Source organism: Babylonia areolata, chromosome 3 (assembly GCF_041734735.1).
Source record: "Babylonia areolata isolate BAREFJ2019XMU chromosome 3, ASM4173473v1, whole genome shotgun sequence".
Classification (NCBI taxonomy): domain Eukaryota; kingdom Metazoa; phylum Mollusca; class Gastropoda; order Neogastropoda; family Buccinidae; genus Babylonia; species Babylonia areolata.
The window spans coordinates 3,471,696-3,484,242 of record NC_134878.1 but is presented as its reverse complement, the minus strand read 5'-3'; the positions used below and the strand labels follow the sequence as shown (position 1 = coordinate 3,484,242).

Below are 12,547 nucleotides of genomic sequence, written 5' to 3'. Positions count from 1 at the left end.
TTCCTCCTTGATTTACTGCGCAACCCCACATCAGTCTCACAAAGCACCCCCACACCCCTCCCCACTCCTACCAGTCTCACAAAGCACCCCCACACCCCTCCCCACTCCTACCAGTCTCACAAAGCATCCCCACACCCCTCCCCACTCCTACCAGTCTCACAAAGCACCCCCACACCCCTCCCCACCCCACCCCCCTCCCTACCCCAGCCACCACACCCCTCCCCACTCCTACCAGTCTCACAAAGCACCCCCACACCCCTCACAGAGCACCCCCACACCCCTCCCCACTCCTACCAGTCTCACAAAGCACCCCCACACCCCTCCCCACTCCTACCAGTCTCACAAAGCACCCCCACACCCCTCCCCACTCCAGCCAGTCTCACAAAGCACCCCCACACCCCTCACAAAGCACCCCCACACCCCTCCCCACTCCAGCCAGTCTCACAAAGCACCCCCACACCCCTCACAAAGCACCCCCACACCCCTCCCCACTCCTACCAGTCTCAAAGCACCCCCACACCCATCCCCACACCCACATCCCTCCCTACCCCAGCCACCACCACCACACCCCTCCCCACCCCCACACCCCTCCCCACTCCAGCCACCACCCTCACCCCTGTCAGTCTCACGAAGTACCCCCACACCCCTCCCCACCCCATACCCCTCCCCATCCCAGCCACACCCCCACACCCCTGTCTCTGTCCCTCAGTTCTATTTTGAATCTGTTAAGAATTGCTATGTATGCTGACTAGCATGAGTGATTGCTTACTTCTGCATGAAGACATTTAGAGATTCCTTTAGCATAAGAGATATCTTGTTTTGATTACTGAAATGTTTTGTAGTTGTGTCAAGTAAAAGGGAGATAAATGCAGTACGCAGTGACAAGCTTGTAAACATGTGTGATTCAGTAGATGTTGAAAAAAACTTTATTTTTTGTCTGGAAAAAAATATTCTGGTGTGTGTTTGGATCTGTGTGTAATTGTCAAGGCAAACTTGCAGTCTGTGTCAGTCTTTCTGCAAACTTATTTTTGAATTTGAACAGATAAAAGCCATTCTTCTGGCTCAAGTCTCACACAAACATATTTTGGTGATGTGGCTCATTTAAAGAAATGTTGACAGTGTTGTAACTTTCTCCTTTGACTGTATTGTCCCAGCCTACTCCTAAATTTAATGACTCAATCTAGTGTCTGGTCATATCCAAACTGATCTGATGTGATTTCAGAAGAAGAAAAATAAAAGAAGAAAGGAGAATAACCCCATGAAAGTTGATGAAGTTTGCACTACATGAGAAAAAAATTTATGTGAAAGTACACACATCAAGTATCAGTGAATAGTAATAATGTCTTACCCTGTCACAAACTTTGAAAAATAACATCATTGCATCTGGTTGGCATTTCTTTGTGCATACTTTCTTACATTAAATCTTTATTTTCTTACACAAAATCCTGCATTCTTGTGCATCTTACTTTTAATCTGTGGAATGGCGTGAATAGATGGGACATGAAATCCTGCATTTTTGTGCATCTTATTATTAATCTGTGTAGTGACATGAATAGATGAGACAGATTTTCTTCCCTGCATTGGGACCATTGTGTGTCCTGTTTTCCTGAGTGGAAATGGCCCTTGTGTGTATCTGTGTGTGTCCTGTTTTGCGGAGTGGAAATGGACATCTGTGTGTCCTGTTTTGCGGCGTGGAAATGGCCCTTGTGTGTATCTGTGTGTCCTGTTTTGTGGAGTGGAAATGGATATCTGTGTGTCCTGTTTTCTGGAGTGGAAATGGATATCTGTGTGTCCTGTTTTCCTGAGTGGAAATGGCCCTTGTGTGTATCTGTATGTCCTGTTTTCCAGAGTGGAAATGGATATCTGTATGTCCTGTTTTCCGGAGTGGAAATGGATATCTGTATGTCCTGTTTTGCGGAGTGGAAATGGATATCTTTATGTCCTGTTTTGCGGAGTGGAAATGGATATCTTTATGTCCTGTTTTGCGGAGTGGAAATGGCCCTTTGTGGTGGGATGGACAGTAATCAACTTGGTTTGATGGACTTATTGTGCTGAGTGTGCATGCACGGACTCCCCTCCCTCCCCCCCCCCCCCCACCCCCACCCCCCAACTTTCCAGCTGACTGGCCACGTGTTGCTTTCCCCCACATCCCCAGCAGCTCAGATGATGTGAAGGCCCACAAACGCTCCACCACGCAGCCCATGCGCTCTCTGGGCGCCAAGAGTGCCGGTCAGAGCGCCGGTTCCCCTCTCAAGTCGTGCAAGGTTTCCTCCTCCTCCTCCTCCACCACTACCCCCTCCTACCTGACCAATCACCACGCCAACGGCAGTGCCAAGCGCCACCACACCCGCCTCTCCCTCTCCTCCTCCCCCTCCTCTCTGGGGGCCAAGAGGTGGGTAGTGTCTGGGTGACTATGGGACTGGGTGACTATGGGACTGGGTGACTAAGGGACTGTGGGACTGGGGGACTAAGGGACTGGGTGACAGTGGGACTGGGTGACTGTGGGACTGTGGGACTGGGTGACTATAGGATTGGGGGACTAAGGGACTGGGGGACTATAGGATTGGGGGACTAAGGGACTGGGTGACTATAGGATTGGGGGACTAAGGGACTGGGGACTATAGGATTGGGGGGCTAAGGGACTGGGGGACTATAGGATTGGGGGACTAAGGGACTGGGTGACTGTGGGACTGGGTGACTATAGGACTGGGGGACTATAGGACTGAGGGACTGGGTGACAGGTGGGACTGGGTGACTGTGGGACTGGGTGACTGGGACTGGGTGACAGTGGGACTGGGGGACTATGGGACTGGGTGACTGTGGGACTGGGTGACAGTTGGACTGGGTGACTGTGGGACTGGGTGACAGTGGGACTGTGGGACTGGGTGACAGTGGGACTGGGTGACTATAGGACTGGGGGACTAAGGGACTTGGGGACTGTGGGACTGGGGGACTATAGGACTGGGGGACTGCAGGACTGGGTGACTATAGGACTGGGGGACTGCAGGACTGGGTGACTATGGGACTGGGGGACTATAGGACTGAGGGACTGGGGGACTATAGGACTGGGGGACTATAGGACTGGGGAACTGGGACTGGCTGAGTGTGGGACTGGGTGACTATGTGACTGGGTGGGGTACTGACTATGTGACTGGATGGGGTACTGACTATGTGACTGGGTGGGGAACTGACTGGGTGGGGTACTGACTGGGTGACTATTTCACTGGGTGGGGTATGTAAGAGAAGGTCCTCTAATGTGGCCTAGCCTGCAGTTAGTTGGTTGGGACGATCACTGGACGATTACTGGATTTGACTGCATGTGTAAAAAAAAAAAAAGGTAGTGGGAATTTCACAGATGGGATGATGGGAATCAAAAAAAAAGAAAAAGAAAAGAAAAGATTTGCTACAGAATCTTGTCAGTTGAAATGTAACTGGTTTGAGGTTCCCTGTAACTGTCCATTTGTATATCTTTTGGGTCTGAAAAAGTGCCCAATAAGATGGTTTTGTTTTAAAAGAGATTTGTGATGAGATGATGAGACTGGTTCTTCACTATGCAAAAGCCAGTATCGGATGTTTATGCAAAACCCTTTTGATGGAACTTTTGAGTTAAATTTTGTGTTGTATCATTGAGTTCATGATGTGTGAAAGATATGTTCAGTTTTCTTTGAAAGGTGGAAAGAACATTTGATATCTCTGAGGATATGATCATGATAAGTATTTTTTGTCCAATCTGCTGAATCCCATCTTGAATTCTGGCCATTTAATGCTTTTGCTGACACCAACTTTGCTTCTGTTTTTTTTTTAAAACACTTAACAGATCTGGAAGCAATTTTTTTAAATCTCTGAATGAAAATGATTGCTAATTTTTCAAGACTGAAATTTTATCATGGATGTGTAAAGAAATCAAATGGAATATTACTGGTTGGACAGTGGTACATTTTTCAAATATATTTCGTTCCCTTTATGCCTTTGGCTACAGTGAATGAAACATTCTATCATGTAGGTACACATTCTGGTCATGAAATATTAAACTACTGGCTGTGCAATACGGAATACAGCTCTAGCACAATACATGAGACCTACATGTAAATACATACTCTGGTCATGAAGTATTTAACAATTGACTGTGCAATCCAGAATACAGCTCTAGCACAATACATGGGACCATTGTGACCATTTACAGGATTTGTTGTGTTTATTATGAAACAAAGTATTTTAAGATCGGCTCTAGATCAGCACCAAGAGTTTTTCTTCTTTTTCATTATCTATTGTTGTCAGTGAGAGCTTTTCTTTTTTTGAAAGCAGTTTTTATAACAGAATGATGTTGGTTCCTGCCACTTCTAGAAGAAACCAGCTGCATGGTTTGCGGAAGACTGTATACACTAGGTATGGTTGGTGTCTTGGTTCTCTTTTTGTCCTTTGTAGTGCACTGTACCATCCTGTGCACCTTTCACTGGGCTGCAACCTCTAGCTGGTTACTGTTGATTTAGAGCTGTTGTATGTCTGTGTCCTGCTGGTTACTGTTGATTTAGAGCTGTTATATGTCTGTGTTCTGCTGGTTACTGTTGATTTGGAGCTGTTGTATGTCTGTGTTCTGCTGGTTACTGTTGATTTGGAGCTGTTGTATGTCTGTGTTCTGCTGGTTACTGTTGATTTAGAGCTGTTGTATGTCTGTGTTCTGCTGGTTACTGTTGATTTGGAGCTGTTGTATGTCTGTGTCCTGCTGGTTACTGTTGATTGGGAGCTGTTATATGTCTGTGTCCTGCTGGTTACTGTTGATTTGGAGCTGTTGTATGTCTGTGTCCTGCTGGTTACTGTTGATTGGGAGCTGTTGTATGTCTGTGTTCTGCTGGTTACTGTTGATTTGGAGCTGTTGTATGTCTGTGTCCTGCTGGTTACTGTTGATTGGGAGCTGTTATATGTCTGTGTCCTGCTGGTTACTGTTGATTTAGAGTTGTTGTATGTCTGTTTTCTGCTGGTTACTGTTGATTGGGAGCTGTTGTATGTCTGTGTCCTGCTGTTGCTTTAAGTTGATTTTGGTTTCCTATTCTCATTCAGAGCGATATGGGGTGAGAGGAACATGTGACAAAAATGCTTTTTGTAATTGTCTAAACAAAAAAAGGTGCATTTTGCCTGGGTTTATTTCTGAATGGTGTGAAGTGTTCTTTCAGCAGAAGACGTCTTTCATTGAAATGTTCAGAGGGCAGTTATTTTATCATCTACTACATAGTCATTTAAAAATTTAAAAAAAATCACACGTTTCTTATTATATTTGTTTTATGTTTTGTTGAATTAAAACAAAAAATGGTATGATTAGAGATGCATGAAATGGTAAGGATTGGAATGATTTTGAGAGAGAGAGAGAGGGAGGGGGGCAGGGTTATGCCTGTGGGAAAGATTTGATAGAGGGTACCAGCTGTAGACAGTTGATAGCCTTCGTTGTCGTCTTCACATTGTACGCAGTGTAGTTGTCTGTTATTACTCATGTCAATCAGAATAAACAATAGGACTGAAAGATAAAGTCAGTAATTGGGACTTGAGCTGTTCACAACAATGTTCAAAACATGGATCAAAATGGAACTTTTCTGTGGTCCTTGTCTGATTTGCTTGATGGTGTATATTGTTGCAGATCTTTGTGTAGTTGGTTGTAGTTGATCCTTGATGTAAGGTTTCTGTTTATTTGTTTGTTTGCTCAACTAGAGATCTTCCTAATATTGCTATTAAAAGTAGTGCGGGAATGTGTGTTGGGTGTGTTTCTGTTTATGGACACAGCTTTTCCTCAGTTTGTTTTGAACCGGATAATGACTGGACAGGGATGTTCTCCAAGTTCTGTGTTATTTGTGGTGAATTTCTTCTGTTTTTTTTCTCTCTCCAGACCCTGTTCTGTGTTTGTTTTCTTTTCGTTTAGCAAACAGGTATAGGTAAAAATACTCTGGTGCAGTGTTTTTCCTGTTCTGAAATTTGAATCTGTTCCCACTGTACGTGTTGTGTTACATAGTGTGGTTTCCTGGGTGTTCTGGGCAGCTGTATTCAGCAGTTACTGTGATACATGTTGTGTTCCATAGTGTGGTTTCCTGGGTGTTCTGGGCAGCTGTATTCAGCAGTTACTGTGATACATGTCGTGTTCCATGGTGTGGTTTCCTGGGTGTTCTGGGCAGCTGTATTCAGCAGTTACTGTGATACATGTCGTGTTCCATGGTGTGGTTTCCTGGGTGTTCTGGGCAGCTGTATTCAGCAGTTACTGTGATACATGTCGTGTTCCATGGTGTGGTTTCCTGGGTGTTCTGGGCAGCTGTATTCAGCAGTTACTGTGATACATGTCGTGTTCCATGGTGTGGTTTGCTGGGTGTTCTGGGCAGCTGTGTTAAGTGATTACTGTCAAACTGTTCCATAAAAACACTCTGTTATGAAGTCTCTTGTTTTTAAAGATCTCTGTTTATTCATTCATCTTTAAGAAAAGCAAGTTTTTACGGTGAGTTGTAAAATTTCAGTCGGAAAAAAATGACTTCTTAAATTTTCATGCAGTTGCATTATCCTTTGAAGTGATATATGATTTTCTTTGATTTTTTACTCCCAGTTATGTCTGCGTGTGTGCATGAATGCATGCATGTATTTGTATGTGTGTGTCTGTGTGTGTGCATGGATGCATGCATGTATCTGCATGTATGTGTCTGTGTGTGCACATGCATGCATGCATGTATTTGTATGTGTGTTTCTGCGTTTGTGCATGGATGCCTGCATGTACTTGTATGTGTGTGTCTGTGTGTGTGCATGGATGCATGCATGTATCTGCGTGTATGTGTCTGTGTGTGCACATGCATGCATGCATGTATTTGTATGTGTGTTTCTGCGTGTGCGCATGGATGCCTGCATGTATTTGTATGTGTGTGTGTCTGTGCATGTATGTGTATTTTGGGGATTTTTATTTATTTATTTATATTGTTATCAGTGAACAAAGAGGCTCATGAGGGAAGCTGGAATTTCATGTATGCTTGCATGACTGCCTGCATGATATTGCTTTGATGATTCACAAGTCAAAAAAAAACAACATGTTTTTTAGGATCTTGTTTGAAGAAGATGATTTAGAGGACCTTTTGCTACCATATCTGGTTTTCTCGTGAAAAAAAATTACGATGACATTTACTTTGATAAGCTTGTAATCAGTATATCTGAGGAACAGGAGATACACGCTTTGCTTTACTTGTTTTCTCAGTTAAAAGAACTTGGAAAAAAGCTGACAGGGGAAGCAATGTAATGTGTGTGAGTGTGTGCGCACATGAATGGGTTTGGGAAGTGGGGGGGTGGGGGGGGGGGGGGAGGGGGAAGCAGCAAGTGGGCATTGTTGACTTGACATCATGTCTCATAAAAATCTACTTGGACCAATCTATAGATAATACACAGTCCTATTGACATGATATGAATGTACTTTGGACCAGTGTATAGATAATACACAGTCCTATTGACATGATATGAATGTACTTTGGACCAGTGTATAGATAATACACTGTCCTATTGACATGATATGAATATACCTTGTACCAATGTATAGATAATACACAGTTCTATCAACAAATGATATGAATGTAACTAGGACCAGTGTATAGATAATACACAGTTCTGTCGACAAATGATATGAATGTAACTAGGACCAGTGTATAGATAATACACAGCTCTATTGACATGATATTAATGTAACTAGGACCAGTCTATAGATAATACACAATTCTATTGATAAATGATATGAATGTAACTAGGACCAATGTATAGATAATACACAATTCTATTGACAAATGATATGAATGTAACTAGGACCAGTGTATAGATAATACACAATTCTATTGACAAATGGTATGAATGTAACTAGGACCAGTGTATAGATAATACACAGTTCTATTGACAAATGATATGAATGTAACTAGGACCAGTCTATAAATAATACACAATTCTATTGACAAATGATATGAATGTAACTAGGACCAATGTGTAGATTATACACAGTTCTATTGACAAATGATATGAATGTAACTGGGACCAGTGTATAGATAATACACAGTTCTATTGATAGACATATGATATGAATGTAACTAGGACCAATGCATAGATAATACACAGTTCTATTGACAAATGATATGAATGTAACTAGGACCAGTGTATAGATAATACACAGTTCTATTGACAAATGATATGAATGTAACTAGGACCAATGTATAGATAATACACAGTTCTATTGACAAATGATATGAATGTAACTAGGACCAGTGTATAGATAATACACAGTTCTATTGATAGACAAATGATATGAATGTAACTAGGACCAGTGTATAGATAATACACAGTTCTGTTGACAAATGATATGAATGTAACTAGGACCAATGTATAGATAATACACAGTTGTATTGACAAATGATATGAATGTACCTTGGACCAATGTATAGATAATGAACAGTTTGATTTTGAACTTGCTCCAAGGTCACTAAATTCTTGAGACAAAGCATTTGTGCTTCATCATTTCATGTCATGGATGAAAACTGCTGACAGTGTTGTTTCTGGCTTCAGTCAGTGGGCCCACAAGCCTTACGTGTCATGGATGAAAATGTGCGAGTTCTCCTACTGTTAGTGTTAGTATGTGTCTGTGTGTATGTAAAACTATTTATGCGTGTTTCTCTAAAAAGACTGTGTGAAATTCTCAGTGGCTGATTTGGACTGAAGGCTCTTCTTCTTCTTCTTCTTCTTCTGCGTTCGTGGGCTTCAACTCCCATGTTCACTCGTATATACACGAGTGGGCTTTTTACGTGTATGACCGTTTTTACCCCGCCATGTAGGCAGCCATACTCCATTTTCAGGGGTGTGCATGCTGGGTATGTTCTTGTTTCCATAACCCACCGAACGCTGACATGGATTACAGGATCTTTAACATGCGTATTTGATCTTATGCTTGCGCATACACATGAAGGGGCTTCAGGCACTAGCAGGTCTGCACATATGTTGACCTGGGAGATCGTAAAAAGTCTCCACCCTTTACCCACCAGGCGCCGTCACTGTGATTCGAACCCGAGACCCTCAGATTGAAAGTCCAACGCTTTAACCATTCGGCTATGGCGCCTGTCTGAAGGCTCTTCAAATTACCAGAATGCATAAATCAGTGGAAATCTTTAAATAACTGGAAAAAAAAGAAGAAAATGATAATAAAATAAGATGCTGTCTATCCAAAATATAACAGGGGAAACATTGATGTTGTAATATTTATTCAAAAGATTTGAGAAACTAAATTGGTTTGGATCTGCTTCTGTAACATTGTTATGAGCTTCTTGAAAATTATGCTTCAGTTTTCTTAGAAAAAAAAAGAAAAAAGATAAAAAGACAAAGTTTGGATGCTGTATTTATCAAGTGTTTGAGATGTTGTTTTTTGCATCTGGAATATGTGGGAATCTTTTGTTTATTTTTTTATTTATTAAGTATTGTTAAAAATTCAGTTTTATTCATATTTGTGTTGCATTGCCTGCTTATGCCATGATATTTGTTTTTCATTTGTTTTTTTCTCTCACTCACAGTGCAAGCCGCTTAGGGTATGGCTTAGAAACTGACAGCTTGGACACAAAATCAAGGGACTATAAAGGAAGCATGTTGTCTAGTTGTGGTGATATCTATAAGTCTTCCTCCGAATTGACGTCCTCCTGGCCCTACAAATATCATTTGTATTCCTCCAGTCACACAGTAAGTCAAGCTCTTGCCTGGTGTATCGGGCTGTGTGTGTATAGTCTAACCCTGGTTGTAGATAGGTTTTTTTTCTGTTTGTTGTTTTTTTTCTCCTTTTTTTTTATTTTTTTTTTTTTTTTATGTTCAGTTTTGTAGATCAGAAACTTTACTTTTCCATCATGTTTCACTTTTTCATTTTTGTGTTAATTTGATTTAATTTGATTTCATTTGATATTGCTACACAGTTTGACTTAAAAAAGGTCACAAACTTTTTTGTTCTCTAAAATTTATTTCCTTACTTTTAGCATATTCATTCCAAAAATTTGTTTAGGTAAATTGTTGTTTTCACATTTTTCATGTTTTTCTTCATGATCTTTCTCTCTCCCTCTCTCTCTCTCTCTCTCTTACTGTTCAGCTTGACACTTTGATAATACTAAAAGCTCTTTTTTGTCTTTTCTTCTCCTTTTTTCCCCTAAAGGTTTGGGGACATGGGGGGATCAGTGATATCATTGTATTTATTTTTTAACACTTAAAACCCCACCAAGAAGCATAGTGGGGGATGGTGCTGGCTGGAAGAGGCATGGTGGGGGATGGCGCTGGCTGGAAGAGGCAGGGTGTGGTGGGGGAGTGGCGCAGCTGGAAGAGGCAGGGTGAGGTGGGGGGATGGCGCTGGCTGGAAGAGGTAGGGTGGGGGATGGCGCTGGCTGGAAGAGGCAGGGTGTGGTGGGGGGGTGGCGCTGGCTGGAAGAGGCAGGGTGGGGGATGGTGCTGGCTGGAAGAGGCAGGGTGGGGGGGGGGGGGGGTGGCGCTGGCTGGAAGAGGCATGGTGGGGGATGGCACTGGCTGGAAGAGGCATGCTGGGGGGGATGGCGCTGGTTGGAAGAGGCAGGGTGGGGGATGGCGCTGGCTGGAAGAGGCAGGGTGGGGGGGGGGGGATGGCGCTGGCTGGAAGAGGCAGGGTGTGGTGGGGGATGGCGCTGGCTGGAAGAGGCAGGGTGTGGTGGGGGGATGGCGCTGGCTGGAAGAGGCAGGGTGGGAGGGATGGCGCTGGCTGGAAGAGGCATGCTGGGGGGGATGGCCCTGGCTGGAAGAGGCAGGGTGTGGTGGGGGGATGGCGCTGGCTGGAAGAGGCAGGGTGTGGTGGGGGGGTGGCGCTGGCTGGAAGAGGCAGGGTGTGGTGGGGGGATGGCGCTGGCTGGAAGAGGCAGGGTGGGTGAGGGAGTGGGGGGGGGATGGCGCTGGCTGGAAGAGGCATGCTGGGGGGGTGGCACTGGCTGGAAGAGGCAAGTTTGGGAGGGGTTGGGGGGGGGGAGTGGCGCTGGCTGGAAGAGGCATGCTGGGGGGGTGGCACTGGCTGGAAGAGGCAAGTTAGGGAGGGGTTGAGGGGGGTGGGGGGGGTGGCGCTGGCTGGAAGAGGCATGCTGGGGGGGGGTGGCACTGGCTGGAAGAGGCATGCTGGGGGGGGTGGCACTGGCTGGAAGAGATGGTGGGTGGTGGCGCTGGCTGGAAGAGGCAGGGTGGGGGGCAGTGGCACTGGCTGGAAGAGATGGTGGGTGGTGGCGCTGGCTGGAAGAGGCAGGGTGGGGGGCGGTGGAGCTGGCTAGAAGAGGCAGGGTGTGGTGGGGGGATGGCGCTGGCTGGAAGAGGCAGGGTGTGGTGGGGGATGGCGCTGGCTGGAAGAGGCAGGGTGTGGTGGGGGGGGTGGCGCTGGCTGGAAGAGGCAGGGTGTGGTGGGGGGATGGCGCTGGCTGGAAGAGGCAGGGTGTGGTGGGGGGATGGCGCTGGCTGGAAGAGGCAGGGTGTGGTGGGGGGGTGGCGCTGGCTGGAAGAGGCAGGGTGTGGTGGGGGGATGGCGCTGGCTGGAAGAGGCAGGGTGTGGTGGGGGGATGGCGCTGGCTGGAAGAGGCAGGGTGTGGTGGGGGGGGTGACGCTGGCTGGAAGAGGCAGGGTGTGGTGGGGGGATGGCGCTGGCTGGAAGAGGCAGGGTGTGGTGGGGGGGTGGCGCTGGCTGGAAGAGGCAGGGTGTGGTGGGGGGGTGGCGCTGGCTGGAAGAGGCAGGGTGTGGTGGGGGGTGGCGCTGGCTGGAAGAGGCAGGGTGGTGGGGGGGATGGCGCTGGCTGGAAGAGGCAGGGTGGAGGGGGGATGGCGCTGGCTGGAAGAGGCAGGGTGGGGGGGATGGCGCTGGCTGGAAGAGGCAGGTGGGGATGGCGCTGGCTGGAGGGAGTGGGGGGGGGGGGGGGGTGGCACTGGCTGGAAGAGGCAGGGTGGGGGGGTGGCACTGGCTGGAAGAGGCAGGGTGGGGGGGTGGCACTGGCTGGAAGAGGCATGCTGGGGGGGTGGCACTGGCTGGAAGAGGCATGCTGGGGGGGGTGGCACTGGCTGAAGAGGCAAGTTTGGGAGGGGTTGAGGGGGGGGTGGTGGCACTGGCTGGAAGAGGCATGCTGGGGGGGTGGCACTGGCTGGAAGAGGCAAGTTTGGGAGGGGTTGGGGGGGGGGGGTGGCACTGGCTGGAAGAGGCATGCTGGGGGGGGTGGCACTTGCTGGAAGAGGCAGGGTGGGGGGGCGGTGGAGCTGGCTAGAAGAGGCATGGGGGGTGGCGCTGGCTGGGAGAGGCAGGTTTTTTGGGGGGGGGGGGTGGCGCTGGCTGGAAGAGGCAGGTTGGGTGGGGGGGTGGCACTGGCTGGAAGAGGCAGGTTGGGGGTGGGGGGGGGGGTGGCACTGGCTGGGAGAGGCAGGTTTGGGGGTGGGGGTGGGGGGGGGGGGGGTTGGCGTTGGCTGGGAGAGGCAGGGTGGGGCCAACTATCAAATCATCCAATAAATGTTCATCACTGTCTTCTCCTTCGAATTTACG

The 12,547-nt window shown here is 46.9% G+C and overlaps 1 protein-coding gene across 5 annotated transcripts in view; it reads left to right on the top strand.

The window, feature by feature from the left end:
• The window catches only part of LOC143279668 (dual specificity protein phosphatase CDC14AB-like), a 47,904-nt gene that overhangs the window by 33,127 nt on the left and 2,230 nt on the right, over positions 1-12,547 (top strand). Inside the window, exons 13-15 of one of the 5 annotated variants that reach the window (XM_076583726.1) lie at positions 2,156-2,392; positions 4,345-4,386; positions 9,552-9,714. In XM_076583726.1, coding sequence (XP_076439841.1) covers positions 2,156-2,392; positions 4,345-4,386; positions 9,552-9,714 — 442 coding nt within the window. The other 4 variants (XM_076583727.1, XM_076583729.1, XM_076583731.1 and 1 more) reach the window with 4 other exon arrangements.